At 45.8% G+C, this 17,149-nt stretch overlaps 1 protein-coding gene and 1 long non-coding RNA gene across 2 annotated transcripts; one reads left to right on the top strand and one right to left on the bottom strand.

The window, feature by feature from the left end:
- Nucleotides 1-108: 108 nt before the first annotated feature.
- ttbk2a (tau tubulin kinase 2a) lies at nt 109-14,245 on the bottom strand. Its single transcript, XM_047341594.1, has 14 exons — nt 14,110-14,245; nt 12,361-12,508; nt 10,993-11,066; nt 10,130-10,270; nt 9,649-9,753; nt 9,234-9,299; nt 9,023-9,115; nt 8,800-8,925; nt 8,443-8,600; nt 8,144-8,351; nt 7,812-8,032; nt 7,168-7,720; nt 4,257-5,233; nt 109-4,028 (listed from the first exon to the last, which is right to left on the bottom strand). The coding sequence occupies exons 1-14, from the start codon at nt 14,176-14,178 to the stop codon at nt 3,581-3,583; spliced, it is 3,387 nt and encodes a 1,128-aa protein (XP_047197550.1). The 5' UTR covers nt 14,179-14,245; the 3' UTR covers nt 109-3,580.
- On the top strand, nt 13,602-14,924 carry LOC118116151. Its single transcript, XR_004697638.2, has 2 exons — nt 13,602-13,942; nt 14,134-14,924. It is a non-coding gene; the product is annotated as an uncharacterized LOC118116151 (long non-coding RNA).
- Nucleotides 14,925-17,149: the final 2,225 nt, after the last annotated feature.

Raw genomic sequence — 17,149 nt, 5'->3', positions numbered from 1 at the left:
CAGCCCCCTCCGCCTGGTCCCCATGGCAACAGCCAGGAGCCTCAAGAATATATATATATAAATATAAATTAAAATCAAAGGAAGGAAAAGCTCCCACGAGATTCTGTCTGCATGCGGAATGAGTATTTTATTTATAACCAGTTTATAAAAATAAAATACAAAATAATTTTAAAACCAAAAAGAAAAAGAAAAACACTGTACAAGGCATTGATATGATACAAACGATAGAATGAACATAAATAATTACAGTTATATACAATGCAAAACTCCCACTTGTTACATTCTTTCCTTGAGACTGTACAGTTACATTTCAAAACCAAGACGTACATTTACAACACAAAAAATATTGACCATTAAAAAATCCCAACAATTAAAAGTCAAAAAACGATGGATGGGCGAATTAGCAAATGTCACAATAAATAATTTTCTGTCAAGTATTTATAAGTTATTAACAAGTAATCGGATGTTATGAGGTGAGAAGTGTACCGAGTGTACACCAAAGCTTTTGTTAGTTTCCTTCTCACATTTTAAAATAAAACTAAAAACCAGCTGGGTTTGCTCTCGTCGGCCTATTGGGTATCTGTCACCACAAATACCAGCACGCTACTACATAAATATGACACCGTCAACATCAGGCCACTTGAAAAAGTGACGACAATAATCTCATCTGGAGGGAAACACCAGGACTACAGCTACACACCACTTATGTGCAATAAAAATAACATTAGAGAAACATGAGAAGAAAATCTTTTGAAAATCAGCAGCACTGTTTAGTGTCTGTTCCTCCCTTTCACCGAAGCTCGTTAGCGTATAAGTTATGGTTTTACAATAATGATTTCATTTAAATAATTATTTGAATATCATACAGGTATATATTAAAAGTCTTGCACAACGGCATTCTGAACTTTGAAAAGCTTGAGGCTGAAAATTAAGACGAGGGAGGATTCGAAGATTGATTGCCGGCGACAGGTAGAAACTGCACGCCCCTGTTTGGGCAGTGACCGCCGGACAAACACACACTGAATACTGCAACCTGAAATGTTTTCATTCCTGCCAGTCAATTGATAAACGGCCCATGCAAGCTCACAGAGAAAACAAACAGGGTTTTGCACCGACTTCAGAGGTGACCAGGCATTTACAGACAAGAGATAGGGGACAGGAAAAGGCTCGGGCCCTATACTAGTGGAATGATCACCAACACAGACAAGGCTCAGTCATCCCTCGCTATGCACAGAGGGGGCAGAAGGAGACATTAAGGCGGCTGACTGACTGAACGCTGTCTGCCTTCAGGATGAGTCATCGTAGCTGCTCTGTGAGGCCGGCGTAGGCTCCTGCACGAGTCGAACCCAAACAGCACGTCTACCAAGCAACGTGCCCACTCCATACACTTATATCATATATCAAGATGAACCACATCTGCAAAATCTATCAAAATATTTGGCAATGTCTGTTCATACATGCGGCCGTGTCCGAAAGAGGCTGCTGTTTACCTTTCAACTCGGTGTTTTTTTCCTACAATACAAAGTCTGTTCTCCTTTTTTATTTCGCGCATCATGTCCTATATTTGCACTGATAAAAATACAGTCTCGTCATTATCCAGCAACACAATCATCCCGAGTCAGTGCAGGAAGCGCGGAAACACTAGTGTCACACATTAGGAAGATGGAGAAAAATGAGATACACAGATATGAGACAACCACGTACTGAAGTCCTTGCTGGGCTAAGATCTTCACGAGATAAATGCCCTGTTATGGGAGGTGTTATGCAGCAGTTATAAAGAGTCCGATTTTTTTTAATATATTCCCGTCTTTTCTCTGTTGAACATGCAAAGAGTAGCGCTGGAAGGAAGCCGGAGTTATTTTACAGTATCTTACAAGCAGAGGAGTGGGAAGAGGAGTTTGAGTGAGGAATCTGGACTAAAATCAAAACACAAACATTACTCTGCCTCCTTCACCCGGAGCACAAACATATTGTATGTCGTTTTATAAAAAGACATTCTCCGGCGCAGGAGGGAAACCAAAGAAACCAAAAAAAAACATTCTTCATCATATTGGTGTGAGAAATATATTTATATACATATATATACACACATATGGCCTCTGTTTTCAGTAACATTTGACAAAATGTTGTTTGAGGTCTGAAATTCACATTTGTTCAAAGTGTCGTCTCAAACACTGACCTGGTACATACAGGACAGCTGAAGTGGGTTTTTGCAATTTGAAATATCTCCTTTATAAATAACAACTACTCTGCACTCAAGTAAACCGTTGTTCAAATTGTGTCGGATTTACAAACAGTTGTGTTGCTACCTCTTCTACATTAGAGAATACTGGTGGAACTGGCACGCGTCTGATTTGGCTTTTTTTTTTCTTCTAATCACAAAACACACCAGAGTGAATCCTCAAGTTGCCCAAAGTGCCAAGGCACACGCTGGGACAAATCTATCGGAACATTACTCATGTGATGTACCTTGTGTTCTTTAACCCCCCACTGCTACTACAACTACAGCTAACACATGATGCCTTCACATCTAAAAAGGTTCCACTAGAACAACCTTTAATCCCCTCAGATCACCTCACAGCAACACAGTAGGCACAAAAAGGTGTGTATCCTCACACACGGTACATGATTGATTGTATAAAGGATCACTTCGGCGTAATCCCGGCGATTGAGCGTGTAAAACTAATCCGGGCGACACAAACCCGCACGTCCATGATCGCACAGAAGAGGGTACAGGAGTCGTAGGCATCGCTAAGCATGAAAATAAATATCTCAATAAATACAGCTGTACACAAACTCTGGCTTTATGCATTCACACGTAGCATAAAGTAAATATTATACCCTGCCTGCTCCAAAAGTCAGAGGAGACAACGGAGTCAACCCCAGGGTTAATATTTAACAAAGCTGGGATGTGCTGCACTGATATTCAGTGCATCATTACTGGGGGATAAATAAGTTACTATATATTGTTGTGCATGATGGTTTGGAGTTAAATAAGCTGATTTATTTATGTGTCTACTGGCTCAACTAACTCTTGATTCATGTATTATAGAACTTCCTGCATTGAGAAAGAACTTTTACATTTTGCAGCTACACTACTTTGCTCTACCACATTTTAACAAATATAAAACGAGGACCCTGACGTGTCCACATACAGTAGTTTGTCTGATAAATTGTCATAAAGTGGCACCGGAACAATTTAATTTTACTCATATTAAGGAGTCAGGTAAATGTAAGAAGAAGCTTTTGGTGTGAGGACATTTTGACCTCTGATGTACAGATTTTGACCCTTGTTCCTGAAACCTGTGTCGACTATGTCCCACAACTTTACGGAAATTCAATACTAAATCGCTGGAGTTCCCCTTTAAAGCTAAGCACGTAATTGAATGACAAACGCTGGGTGCAAATAGAAGGAGCGAACACTGGGAAGCGGAGGGGAAACTGTAAGGTTCAGACTGACAGGAAAAACTGTGAAAGAAGATTTTTTTTAAATCTAATTAAAGAGGAAGACTCAGGTTCTTCTCCTGTCTGATGTCTATCAGAATTTGGAGTCTTCCCATCCTCTGCTGTGTCAGTGCAACTATCTGCTCAGCTTGCTGGAGCACTTGCCCTCTCGGCTGCAGCCTTTACCCCTGGACAGGTATAAGGGGCTGGTGCGTGCCTGGCGGCTGCAGCAAGTCTCCTGGTGATGGGAGTAGAAGCGGCGGGGGGGTGGTGAGCCCGAGAAGCTGGGGGGCGAGCGGCTGCGGCCGAGGCAGCCCCCTCCCCCGCCGCCACGGGGCTCATGGCGGGAGGGCGAGGAGCTCACGGAGCGCTGCAGGGAGGAGGAGCTGCGCGGCGAGGCGCTGGAGCTGCGGTGGTGGTGCGGCGAGCTCGTCAGGCTGCAGATGCCCATCCTGGAGCCCCCGTGCTGGGCTGAGGAGCGGTGGTGAACGGGGGAGCCGCGGGAGCCGTGCATCAGCTGAGCGAGGCATGTGAGGAGGTCAGAGTCACTGGTGCTGCTCGCTCGGATGCGGTAACGCCTGAGCCTAAGTGGGAACAAAAAGCAGGGAAAGGTGTGAGTAACAGTCATGTCATATATTTCACATCAAAATAGGAAACATAGGGATACATTATATTTATATTTATATAGAAAGGACCATTGTTTGCTTTTAATTCCCATCAACATACAGAAATTACAAATTCTTCTATCGATCACAATAATAAACAGCATCATAATGGTTGTATTCATTTTTGGATTCAGATAAACAAATTACCTGCCCTCCACTGTGGAGCGACTAGGTGGCTTTCCAGGCGGTGGGCGCGGCAGGAATTGGGCAGCCAGCTGCTCAGCAGAAGAGGCCGGATGAACTGGACGAGGGATCCTGCTCTTGCGGGACAGAGGGCTAGAAGAGGAGGAGAGGGACTGGGCATCGTCTCCCTGGCGGTCGGAGCGGGAGCCCATGAGAGAGTCCTCGTCCTGCGAGCGGTCAGAGGTGGAGGACAGCGGGTCTCTTGCAAGGGAGGCGACCATGGCACTGCGCCTATCAGAGAGGGAGGGTGAGGCGGTGGGAGAGGGGACCGGGCCCTGGTGACTGGCTTTCTTCTTTAAGAGTTTCTCCTTGGCCGACCCTGGAGGTGGGAGCTCTAGCAGGCTACAGGGCTCCAGGACCGGGATGCGACTATGCCTGCGGCTGGGGTCCTTGCGGGGGGCAGCCAGGGAGGAGGACACTGGGCTGCTAGTCTGCTCTTTGGCCTGGATCACCTCTCCACCCTCCTCCCCTCTCAGCTGAGACTCTGTGGCACAAGGAGCGAGGCCGGAATCATTCTCATAGTCTCTCAGCTTGGGGTATGCGCCATTACTTAAATCCTTTTGGCCAGAGCCATGGGGGGAGAAGGGGCCATTCAAAAAAACAGGACTTCGAGGAGAGCGAGGAGAATGTGGGGAGCGAGGGGAGTGCGGGGAGGAGGGCGAGCGTGGAGGAGGTGAGCGGGGAGAACGCGGGGAAGACACACGACTTGGCACAGGGCTTGGAGCTTTGGTGTTGCTGTCTCCATTGATCATCATTTCAGCCAGAGGGTCTGTGGGTGTCCCTGGATGGGTGGGCACATGGTCCTGTGGGGAGGTGACGTCCACTGTGTGCTCCTGGACCTGCTGAGCCTCAGATTCCCCACGCCTCTCCAGGAGGAGGCACTGTGGAGCGCTGTCCGATCCTGACTGGGAGGACAGCCCAGAGGGACGCTGAGCTGTCAACTGAAGAGGGGGGAGGTGAAGACATGGGACAGAAGAGAAAGACACACACGTGTTATTCAATAATTAACCAGACCAAAGTTGGGAATATTATACGAATTGTCAAAGGCCTGTTGCTGATAGACTACAACATGTCGAGTTGTGCTGTAGTGCTGTAGCAAGAGCCTGATGCAGGTGTGTGAAAAGAGAAGAAGTGTATAATATGGGGTAATAAATGGTGATTAGTTTGGCAACAGCATGCAGTACCATAGCTACCATTATCAGACCAAAACACACAAGTGCTATGGCAGTGTCAGTCAAGCTGTGAGTACTAAACCGGCAAGTAGGACAGGAAACGTTCACGCAACTTCGCAGGGGGCTTCAGCGAAGAGAGGGTGAGGAACAAATACAGGGAGAGAGAGAGGAAGAGAAAAATAGCGAGGACAAAGACGATCTGAAACAAAAGAGATCATGCAACCGGTAGTCATGACTCGACATTCCAAACACACATGCCACAATCAGACAAACACACAACCCTATTCAGATCACAAGAACACATGTCCAGACACAAGGACACATCTGACCCATGCTCTGCCTGGCCTGCACAAAGCCCCTCATGGTCTCTGGAGAGAGCTGCCTGACAACGACACAGTAAGCAAGCCAACGGAACAAAGAAGCCAAAACAAGCAACGTAAAGAAAAAAGAAAATGAACAAACAAAAGTGTTGACAGCCCGTGTGTTGCTACTGACGGAGAGGAGGCTGAATGGATGTCTGTTTTTATTGTGATGAGCTCATCACCTGCTGAAGTTGGGCTCGTGTGATGCGTATGACAGAGGGAAACTTGGCGTTGGCAGCCCCCGCTGGGATGGCGGGCAGTTTCCTACGACTGGGCGAGCGGGTGCCTGGGGCGGGGTTTGGTGGTAGTGGAAGGGAGGCATGGCAGGAGGAGGACGAGGAGACGCGGTCCTGCTGCTGGTCGGCAGACTGGCTGCGCCTTATGCCCGGCGGATGGCGCAGGTGCAGCGGGTCCGACAGGGTGGTCAGGAGAGTGTGAGGGCTGGGAGAGCGCAGTGGGATGGGGCTGGATGTCCGCAGCGCGGCAGGGAGGTGGAGAGAGGAGGGGGTGTGAGATCGGTGAGGGAGTGAGAAGATGGAGGAGGTATGGCGGGAGTTCTGTGAGGCAGGATGAGCAGGCGGACTGGAAGCGAGCACGACACAGAGCCGTGTCTTTCACAGATTAAGCGATGGTAGGATTATAAAGATTAACTGTGAGGAGGATTTCAGGTTTAAGTAAGAGGAAGGAGACGAGGAAGGTGGTTCCTGGGAAAGATGGTTTAACTTTTCAACTTGGAGGTTCAAGTTCTGGTCGTATGTGAGTTAGGGGACAGTTATTCCTCTTGTAGTGAAAAAAGAAACTCTGCAATTTGAGTAAAAGCGGTTTGTGCTGAACTTGCAGAGTGAGCAGGGTTTTGGGCACAATGGGCTGGTGGAAGGTTATGAAAAGCAAAGGAGCAAAAAAAAAAAAACTAAGCAAATCAAAGTATTTTCTGGAAAGAAATCATTTGCTTTGTAAAATAAATAAGAACAAATCAACATATTGCAAATGTCTGCAAATAAGATACAAATTATGCATGATATCTAAAGCAAATCAAAGTGCATTTCGAAAACCATAAGCTCTCCCCTTCCCCCATGCTGTGATGTGATCAAAGCTCCGCAGTTGTGTCACAAATATCTTCTACTAACAGATACACATGTGAAGAAGCGGGCAAACATAAAGCCGTAACATTTAGCTTCAAACTACAGCAAGATGCAGCTGGTGGAGCTTACATGATTTTAGCATTACAGTTCTAGAGCTAGAACTCTGACTCTTTGCAGCTTTTTAACTCGGTAAAACGCTGAGTACAGTCAGTCTCATGTATGCCATGTTGTGAGGTGGCCTTCAAAAGAAAGCGCTTACCTGCGTGATGACTCCCTCAGCCAGAGCTTCAGCTGGGCTGGTTGGAGTGACGGGAGGCAGAGTCCCGGCAGGCCCCACGCTAAGCTCCAACTTGTCCACTTTTGCACTTCCTTTGGAGGAAGCCGTGCTCTCCTGTTTAGCTTTTCCAGAGCTCGGGCCTGGGCTGCCCTTACCCCACCCCGGAGTCCGTTGCCCTGGCTGGAGCACCTCTGGCTCCTCATCCTCCTCTGAAGGGCTGTTGGTAACCTTGGGTCCTGGGGAGCCACTGGGCCGCTCCACCATTACCCACTCCCTTGAGTCAATGTCCTGCCTTCCGGAGCTCAAGTTGAGGGCCACAAAGCCCCCGCTAATGGCCGCCCCCTCTCCCTGCTCCAGAGATCCAGGGGATGCAGGCTTAGGAGAACCACAGCCAGACAGGAACTCCTCGTCATAGTGCCAGACCCTATCGGGACGCTCCCCGCCAGGTACGGTTTGACCCTGAGTTACTGGGATGATTGCAGCTCCATTTGCCTCCTTCTCCTGGTGGGGGGTGCCGGTCTGCTGCTGAGCCGAGCTGAACAGACAAGACAGATGCAAACAATCAGGCCACTACAAGGGAAATAAAGATTTTATTATTGATTTTCGCGGTTACTTGATGAACCTACCAGGCCTCGAGGAAGCGCTCTGGACTGGGCTTTGACTCTAGGCCGATTCTCCTCTCCAGCTCGAAGCTGTGGATGTTGCGGAGCTTCCTCAGCAGAGGGCCTTCTCGGTCTGAAGCCATCGCCTCAGAGTGTTTGACTGGAGAACCCAGACTTGGCCCGGCGTAGGGGCTCTGGTGTCCCTGGTTGCCCTGGTTGTTGCTGTGTTCCTCCTCCGTCGCCGCCTGTGGGAACCAGTCGGTTTTTTAAATGTATTTACCAAAGGAATGAGTGATTTTCACCTGCAGTGCTGAACTACTATAAAGCCCAGGTTTGTGTGTTCACATGGGAGCTACCTTCCAGACTGCCGTCCTGATGCGGTTACGGTTGCGGTCCAGCTCCTCCCACACGTCAGCCTCCTGGTTGCGGTGCGGGTGAAGGGGAGAGCCAGGCATGCGTTCAGGGGCGGGGTTGTTCTCCACGTCACTGAGCTGCTCATCCTGCAAAACCTCATCTGTGTTTTCCCTCAGCAGGTCGCCAGGTATCAGGGAGGCATTCGCCATCCTGGGACAACATAGAGTTCACACATTTCATATTGAGGCTGCAAAAATTCAAAATCTATCTGAGTCAACTTGATAAGTTCAAGCAAACACACCCCATATGTGCCGGAGTGAGCCGGGTGTGATGTTGTGGTGTTGTGGCGCTGGCACTGATCGTCAAGGTGCCATCGGTGCCGGTCCGCTCCCAGTCGTAGGGGTCGTTCTCCACCACATTGTAGGTTTTCATGCTGTTGTCAAACACTGACATCAGCAGCTGTAACATACACAATTAAAAATGTTTATTCAGGAGAATTTCACAGAACATCATCCTCTCTCTGGTGTATCAACTTTAACAGATCCTTCTTGGCCTTGTACTGCACAACTTTGCTTTTTCTCAGAAAGAATATGGCCCCTATGTTATCACTTGCTAAAACCAGCACTCTTTATTAAACCCAAGTAAATCCCCTGTGTACCTGGTAGTCCGGCTTGGTGAAGTAGTCCAGGCTGGAGATGTGTTCCAAAAACACACCAAACTCTGCCGGCAGATGTTTGAGCATCAGACGGTGATCATAGGTCTCCTTCAGCTTCCCCACATGTTCCTAGGAATGAACAAACACGTCACATCCCATCACTCACGGCAACCTGGACACGGCTGTTCAGTTCCAAGGGAGGACAACAATTATCACTTGTCCTTACTTTGTCCTTGATCTTCCTCCACGGCAGCTGACCGACCAGAAACTCCACCAGCATGTAGAAGAGGGACCAAAGGTCGTCATGACGACCCATCTCCTGCAGAATTACGTCACGTTTGAGTTGACATATATCAACAACATTGGGTCACTGGTCAGGGTTTAACTAATAAACTATAACACTTGTGGGACAGCGTCACAGCTCACAAGATACTGACCTTATTCTTGTGTGCGTTGACAGATGCATAACGGACTGTTCCCCTGAACCCTGCCACCGGACGAGGCTGAGGGATAAAGACAGATACAGCCATCAAATGCTAACATAGACACTATCCGACATGTTCTCTGAACTCCAAACCAGATCTGCAGAATTCTAGTCATAAATATGCCTGTATTTGTAGCTTTCTTCAGTCTGATTCTTAAACTTAACCCTTGATCCACGTTTTAAACAGTGTTAGATTATGTTAAACATGTATTAATAGATTTTTTAGGCTACAGAACAGATCTTTAAGAGTTGGGAGATAATTCTCTAAAAGTGACGTCCTTCATGTCACACAGTGATTTGATCCATTGTTCATATGAATGATGCTGATATGAGCAGCTTTAAACTCATTGACTGAAGAGGGCACTCACCGGTCGGACCTCCTGGCATGAGTTGGTGAACTGGCGAGCCAAACCAAAGTCCAGCATGTAGCAGGTTCGACAGGTGCTGGGGAAGCGACCCATGGCGAAATTGGACTAAATGGGGGGGATAAGGAGGCAAAGGTTCAAAAGAAAGAAAAAGAAAATTGGTTAGGTGTGATATGCAATCCCAATAAAACATAATGTGTATTTACATAATGCAAATTCAGAGGAATAAATGTCTTCCTATGGTGGAATAGAATTTAATGCAGCAGCTCAGAAGACAGAATATTTCTGGGCATTTGGCCAAAACTCGTATCGAGCCGAATTACTGTAAGTGCAACAGTCAAAAAAGAAAAATACTAAATCAGCAAGAACTCTAGCAATAGAACTATAAAAAATATTCCCCTGTGCCAGGAATATATAGGAGGGTCATGAAATAAAAACCAGGCATAGACAATCTTCTGCTGCAGCCCCCGGTCACGCGACCCACCGGTTTGATGTCACGATGCAGGAAGCCGACCGAGTGGATGCTCTCTATGGATTCCAGGATCTGACGACCCAGACGCAGGGTGGTGCTGATGCTGAACGTGCCGCGGGTCATACTCCTCCTCAGGTCGGCCAGATTACGACCCTGGGAGACCAAGTACAAGATCGGTTAATCCAAAGGTCTGAGCCACAGTCCCGTCTATAACACACCTGATTGCTTAGCCACCAGACAAAAACAAAATAAAGAGGTGACAGTCAAATGTGTGCTGAGAGGACAGGGAGAGAAAAATACAAATACAGCTGCAGGGATCCTTTGCATTTAAACAGTGAACATTAACATAACGTTCCTGTGGGTTTGGCTGTATAAACTACAACCTGACCATCTCTCATCAAGTGCAGAGAATACATTTGTGAACTTGTGAGGATGACTTGTTGTATCCCTGCCTCAGGTGCTGGATGCAATGACTGAAACTAATTTGACGCCTCTGTAGTTCACAGCAGGTGAAATCTTGTGTGAACGGCGTACACTAGTTCAGCCTGAATCTCTGCTCTCAGAGTTAAGCTGCTATAAGCTTCATCTTTGGCTCAACCTGATTCTTACAAATGGAGAGATTCTTTTGTTAAATGGGTAAATTGCTTGATTATTTTTAAAGGCCAACAGTCGAAAACCCAAAGATACTTAATTTCCTATCATATAAAAGAGTGAAAAGTAGCAAAATCCTCCTTTGAGAAGTAAATGTTTGTCATTTTTGCTTGATGAATGATTTCAGTGACTCATTTGGCCATTAAAACTGTAGTGCGCTCATTATTTCAGCTCAAGCTTGATGTGTCACATTGAGCCATCACGTCTCCTGCATCCAGACCAACCTGAAGCTCCATCACCACGTAGTTGAAGCGGTCGTTGCGGCCACATCCCACGAAGCGACACACGTGGTCTTTACCTGGGAAATAAAAGAGGAAAAGAGCATTTCAAGATATTTTCACGAGGGAAGATGAGGTCACTTCTGAGCCACTTGACGTCAGCTGCAGCATTTGAGCGTAAGATGCCGTGAATCATGGTGATGTGTTTTCATATTTCCCTGCCCTTCCCTCTCCGAGCACTAAAACTCTATACTCCCTGTATAGCAACCCTGCTGATTTACATGCAATAGCGCACAACACTGTGTCTACATATGTGCATGAATGCCTTGTGTGTGTGAGTGTGTGTTTGTGTGTGTGTGTATGTGTGTGTGAGGGAGCGAGAGCTGAGTGTGTGTATTCTCTGGTCTCAAAGGACATTGCTGCACTGGCAGCTTGACTGCGGCCACACCCCGAAGCCCTTCAGCACGTACTGAATGCAAACGGTCACACAAACAAAGCCTCCCTGGTAAAAACACAGCTTTTAAGAATATTTCCCCCCTATCCTTACACAATGAATCAAGAATAATCCGACTTAAAAAAGGTCCAAATTGAAAACACAACAGGCTATTATTAGCTGGATAGGATCCATTAGTGCTCTTATGAGGCCACGGGTCGATGTTTACTCTGTACAGCTGGGGGTCAGCTGTGTTTGTGGAGGCTGGAGTTCAGCCCATCTCAAGTTACATGCAGGACCATGAGGCCCCAGGCTGCAGCCATTAGACAGCAAACATGATCCCGGCCCATTGATTTTACCCTCAGAGAGGAGTAAGATAAAAAGTCAAGGTGGTTAAAAACGCAGGAAGGACGAGGGGAGGGAAAAGACAGAAAGAGAGAAAAGAGTAAAACTATACAACAACCCCCCCCAGTCATATACACTTCCTGTTGCACGAACCCTGTCGCCTCTGCGACTGTCACCTGAAACGTTTACATTAAAACCACCATGAGAACAAAAGACACGAGAACAATGATTCATCTGCTGAATGACAGAGAGCAGACTCACACAGACGGCTGAACTCTGGGCCAAGCTGTGTTTTCAGATGAGTCAGATGATCTATATCTGAAGGAGAGATCATTCCACGCTGCCTTCAAACTCTACATCCCTCCCTGCACACTCTACAATCACAACATATCCCAGACTCCTCGGCTTCTCCTCAGATTTTCAGTTCATTTCAACCCGGGAGAAATTATCGACAGGAACGTTTCACTTGTTTCTTCCTGCCGAGAACGCCGGTGATACACAGAGTATCGTCTTCTGGAGCGACTCGATAGGTCAACGTGGCCACGGAGGATCAATCAATTCCAGAAATGTAATCCGCTGAATCCATTTCGACTCACCCTGCAGCTTCTTCAGCACGGCCACCTCCATCTTGAGCACCTGTTTGGGCTGCTGGGCCGACTCCACCTTCAGCGCCACGCTGACCCGCGTCAGCAGGTCCAGCGCCTCGTAGATCTCGCCGAACCCTCCACCCCCGATCTTCTTCACCTGGAACAAGACGATGCAATGTAAGAACTTCATAATTACCCAGACTGCATGTGTGCATGGACGCTTGCACCCGCCTCTGGGAAGGGGGGGGCAAGATCAGCAACAAATCAGCCTCCATGGAGTTGGCGTGGACTCTTCAGCAATGGAGCAAGTTTTTCAGCGATAAAAAACATAACATTTCATAATAAGAAACGTATTTTCTTTACAAGATTGTTTAAGTGAGTTTTAGTTTGATAGCAGCAGCCACGTGCAGTAGAATCGATGTGACTTTGCGATGTGTGCGTGAAAGAGATGACAATGACGACAAGATTTTCTTAAGTTTAATGTTTAACATGTTCCTTAGAACCGTAGACGGTAAAATCATAACATGTAGGTCACCAAAAGTGAAGCCAAAACACATTGATCGCCCCCTGGTGGTCGCCTGCAGTTTAGGTCATAAACTCAGCGACCTCCATGTTAGCAGATTGGACATGGACCAAACTAACTCATTTCAGGTTAGCTCTTATCACACCCACGTATCCTCAACTGCTCATTTATCCTCTCGTTTTTAATTCGTTATTTGATGCTATAAACAGGGTGAAACATCATGATTGACAGCTGAGAAGGTCAAGTGGATGTAGAACCAGGATATTTTGGCTTCATTTTTGTACAGTGGAAAGAAGGTGGAGACGCATTGTCCATCTTTATTTACAGCCCATGGTTAAAAACCATAAAAACATGGCGTCATCTCTCTTTCAGAGTGTTCGGTTTATATTCATCACAAGGGTCTAATGCTCAAAACTGGGTTGGACAGAGCTCGTTCCCAAACAGTCAGCAAACAATGAGCAGGTTTAACAGGTTCCTGCATATGGGAAAATCTAGCAGTTTTGAATATTTTACACTTTCAACAGACGTGTTCTTGTTTCTGATGTAGAATAACAAGGTCAGTATTTATGAAACATACTTTTTTAATTACCAGAAGGAATTTATGTGGACAATGAACTTAGCGCTGTTGTTTTTTACCGAGCTCTCTCTCTAGTTTGCTCTTTCAAATTTCCTCCAACACTCATCGCTCACACTGCCCACTACCAGAGCTTTAATTTCCCCCTAAGCTCTTACTTGTCCTTCACTGTCCTCCCTGCACACTCACTCTCTGTAAAGTCCTGTGTCGCACTCGGAGCTGAAGTCGTGGGATTAGCTGCAGCATTCTTATGTAACTCTGCTCCGTGGAAGACAGGAAGTGGTGCCAGGCTGCCAGTAAGGAATAACAGCCTCACATGGCGCCCAGGCGGGCACAGCAGTGAGCGACATGGGCCCTCAGGGGAGCACTGCCACGGCTGCCTATAGCACACTGCACTGCCACGAATAGATAGAGGAGCTATTTCTGGATCTCCCACACTGCAGCGGCACTATACCTGGACGGAGGGACACGACCCCAAACTGTCCGAGCCACAGGTGAGATACATTCAGAAGAAGAGAGAGGCACTCGCTGGCAGGGCCGAGCATTGTTTGAGGAACAAAGTGTCGTTGTTTTGTGGGTCGTAGCGTGAGCGAAGGGACGGCCGGCGACGGGACTCAACACACACACTGCGTCCCTTGTTGTTAAATGACATGTCACTCACCACTTTCCATCGTTCCTTGACCAGGGAGAGCACGGTTAGGATGTCAGCTTGCTCCGCTCCCCCGCTCATTACGCCTGTGGACCGGAGACGCTGTCCTCACTGCTTCCCCTCCCGCGAACCCGCTGCCTCACACTGGGCCGGGCATTTGGACCTTGATGGGAGAACCCTGCAGAAATCCAAGAGAGACATAAAACTGTCAGAAACTGATGGATGCGTTCTGGTAATTCTGGAAAAGTTGCACAACATGATAACTTAAGAAACTTAAGGTCCTGTTCTTGGGTGTTGAACAAGGATTTTTTTAGGCCTGCTTGAAATTCATGTGAAAAAAGTGAGCGTCTCCCCGGTTGTGAGACGAAGTTAAACCCTGAGCTTAATGTCTGGAGCTTTCTGATACTTGACCACAGCTGCAGCTGCCACACCTGCTGCCAGCAGCTGTCTTTCTGGACAAATTCATGCCAGCAGCTCCCAGGCGAACGTCCTGCATCTTACATTTCAAAAGGCCTCGGCTCAGTGTCATTTTTCCCAGTCATATATCTTCATTATAAGACAGCCATGGAGCAGACCTTTTAAATACGTCTCATCAGATATGGGACACTTTTAAATCTGCCTCAGTTTGGATTGGAATTTCACTATTTAGCTCTGGTTGAGTAAAGCTGTATTAAGTTTTGTAAAAAAAAAAAGAAAAAGGCAACAGAAATGTGTAAATCACAATATTATAAGTTTGATTATAATGAAAACCGAACTTTTGTGCACTACAATGTTATTTGTTTTAATTATTGATGGTTATTAATTATTAAATAATGTGTAAAATATCAGTTGTGAACAAATAATCTGAAGTACTCTTATTTTTAGCATGTGAAAAATCCCCTGGCTTTTGTTTTTGTCTTTTGTTAATAATAAATTATTATCTTTTATTACTTACAGTTAAATCACTTTGCAGCTAATTGTTTCCTCCACCAAGGAGTTGATCTGCGTTTGTCTGTTTCTCAGGCAGCAGAATTACACAAAACCAGATTTCCATGAAATGCTGTGGAGGGGTGGAGCCTGACCCAAGGAAGGATAAACAGGATAAACAGGCGGATCCAGTGATTATTTTCTTCACTTTTTAAACATGGCATGATAGGATCTCTCTTAGTGCCTTTCTAGTTTCCTTCATCAAATAATCAGAAAATTATTTTTTCAATGAAATGATGAAACATCTTTCCGAACCCTAAGGTTTTCAGTTGACGGCCGAGACTAAAGACGACTTGCACACATCTTATTGGAGAAGCTGACATCAGCAGGAGTTGATATTTTTGCTTGAAACCAGACTTACTTTGCTAAATGGAATCCCAAAACATATTCATATTTATGGTGCATAACAGATTCATTAAATGTTACTATTAAATATTACTAAATTATTTATTAACAATCAACAAATCAATTTGTGACAACATTCAAAGCTGTAATGAAAACAGGTCTATTATATAATACTTTTACATCTATTGCCCTGTGGCACAAGTCTCTTTTACACAGAAGGTAGGTTTTCTGTAAAATATGGCTTCAGTGAAGAGTTCCCTGTCAAATCTGCATCTTTCTCTGGTATTACACAACATCCGTGTCAGAGATAAGATTCCTCAGCAGAGCTGCTAACTTCCTTTAGCCTGGCTTCAAACACTGCCACAGCAAACACAGCCGACTTTGATTCATCAGCGCTGCACACGGCGTGCTGGCATCTGCCGTTATGCAACGGGCCTTCAAAACACTATTTGGTAACGGGACATGATCCCGACATCAAGGAGCCAATCAATCCCATCATGCACCGGGATGAGGTCGAGGGATGGAAGAGGGCAAAGCGTGGTTAGACTCAATAACAGCCAAATGACGAGCATGAAATGTGACCCAGGGTTACAGGACTCAGGACTGAGTGGCCTTGGTGCAGCGGCAGCGTTTCAACACACAGACGAAAACAGACGAGATGTTTTAGGATAATAAAAGACTATTTACTTTTAGTAGACTTTGAACTGTGCTCAATCTGTATAGTAGTGGCCATTTGTTATCATCGTCTGTTACAATGTGGGAAGTTATTCAAGGACTGACACTAACAATTTGACAACAACATGAGTTTCTTTCTCCCATAATTGAGAAACATTTAATAATTATGTAGTACAGTACAGTATATATACTACTAATATAAAATGTTAACATAGATTGTGTTTTAGTTTAGAAAACGACAGCTGTAGATGTTAAAACATCTTTATTAACCAATATAAAGCAAAAACCTGAAAGTTGAATTGATTACTTTATTAACAGAAGAATTAAGAGAACACAGCCGTGCTAGCGACACTGTTTATACACAGCTGTGCTTACAGCTAAATGCTAATATCAAATATGAACTGATGCTGAGCAGGTTAGTTAGTGAGCTGTCAAACCTTTATAATCCTTAAACTCAAAGTACAGATGGGGTCAATGTGACCATTTGCAGGTTTTAACATATGAGTCAAATCACAAAGAGAATTACAGTAACATTTTTGACCTGATGGTGGCGCTAGATTAAAGTCAAATGATCTCCAAAGTCCACCAAGTGTCATCCTCTGGGGACGATGAATATCTGGACAACATGAAAGCAACTGTTACTGAGACATTACGGTCTGGACCAACACCGACACTGACACTGAAACCGTGTCGCTTACTAAAAATCCTGAAAGATTAACTCATCTGCATCAAGAACACACATAAACAAGAGGAACAGACGCCAACACATCTCAATAAATCCCCACAAACTAAACCTGAGCCTATTAATGGATTTTTCTGGCAACAATTTGTGTTGACATCAGCCACTAAAACCTGAATTTCCTGCCTCACGTGTTTGCAATGTGGGGGGCTGCGAGCTTCTGAGAGAGTCAAAGTCTGAACTTTGTTGTTTGAAGGCATCACTTGAATCCTTCACATTGTACTAACGACAGCACGGCATCGAACCCACAGAAGAAACGGGACGTACACAAAAACACGCTTTAAGCCTCGAGAGATAAACAAACCGACTGTGAACGCTGAGATTAAA

The sequence above is a fragment of the Hippoglossus stenolepis genome, chromosome 10, assembly GCF_022539355.2.
Source record: "Hippoglossus stenolepis isolate QCI-W04-F060 chromosome 10, HSTE1.2, whole genome shotgun sequence".
Taxonomy (NCBI): Eukaryota; Metazoa; Chordata; class Actinopteri; order Pleuronectiformes; family Pleuronectidae; genus Hippoglossus; species Hippoglossus stenolepis.
This window is presented reverse-complemented; position numbering and strand designations above follow the sequence as displayed.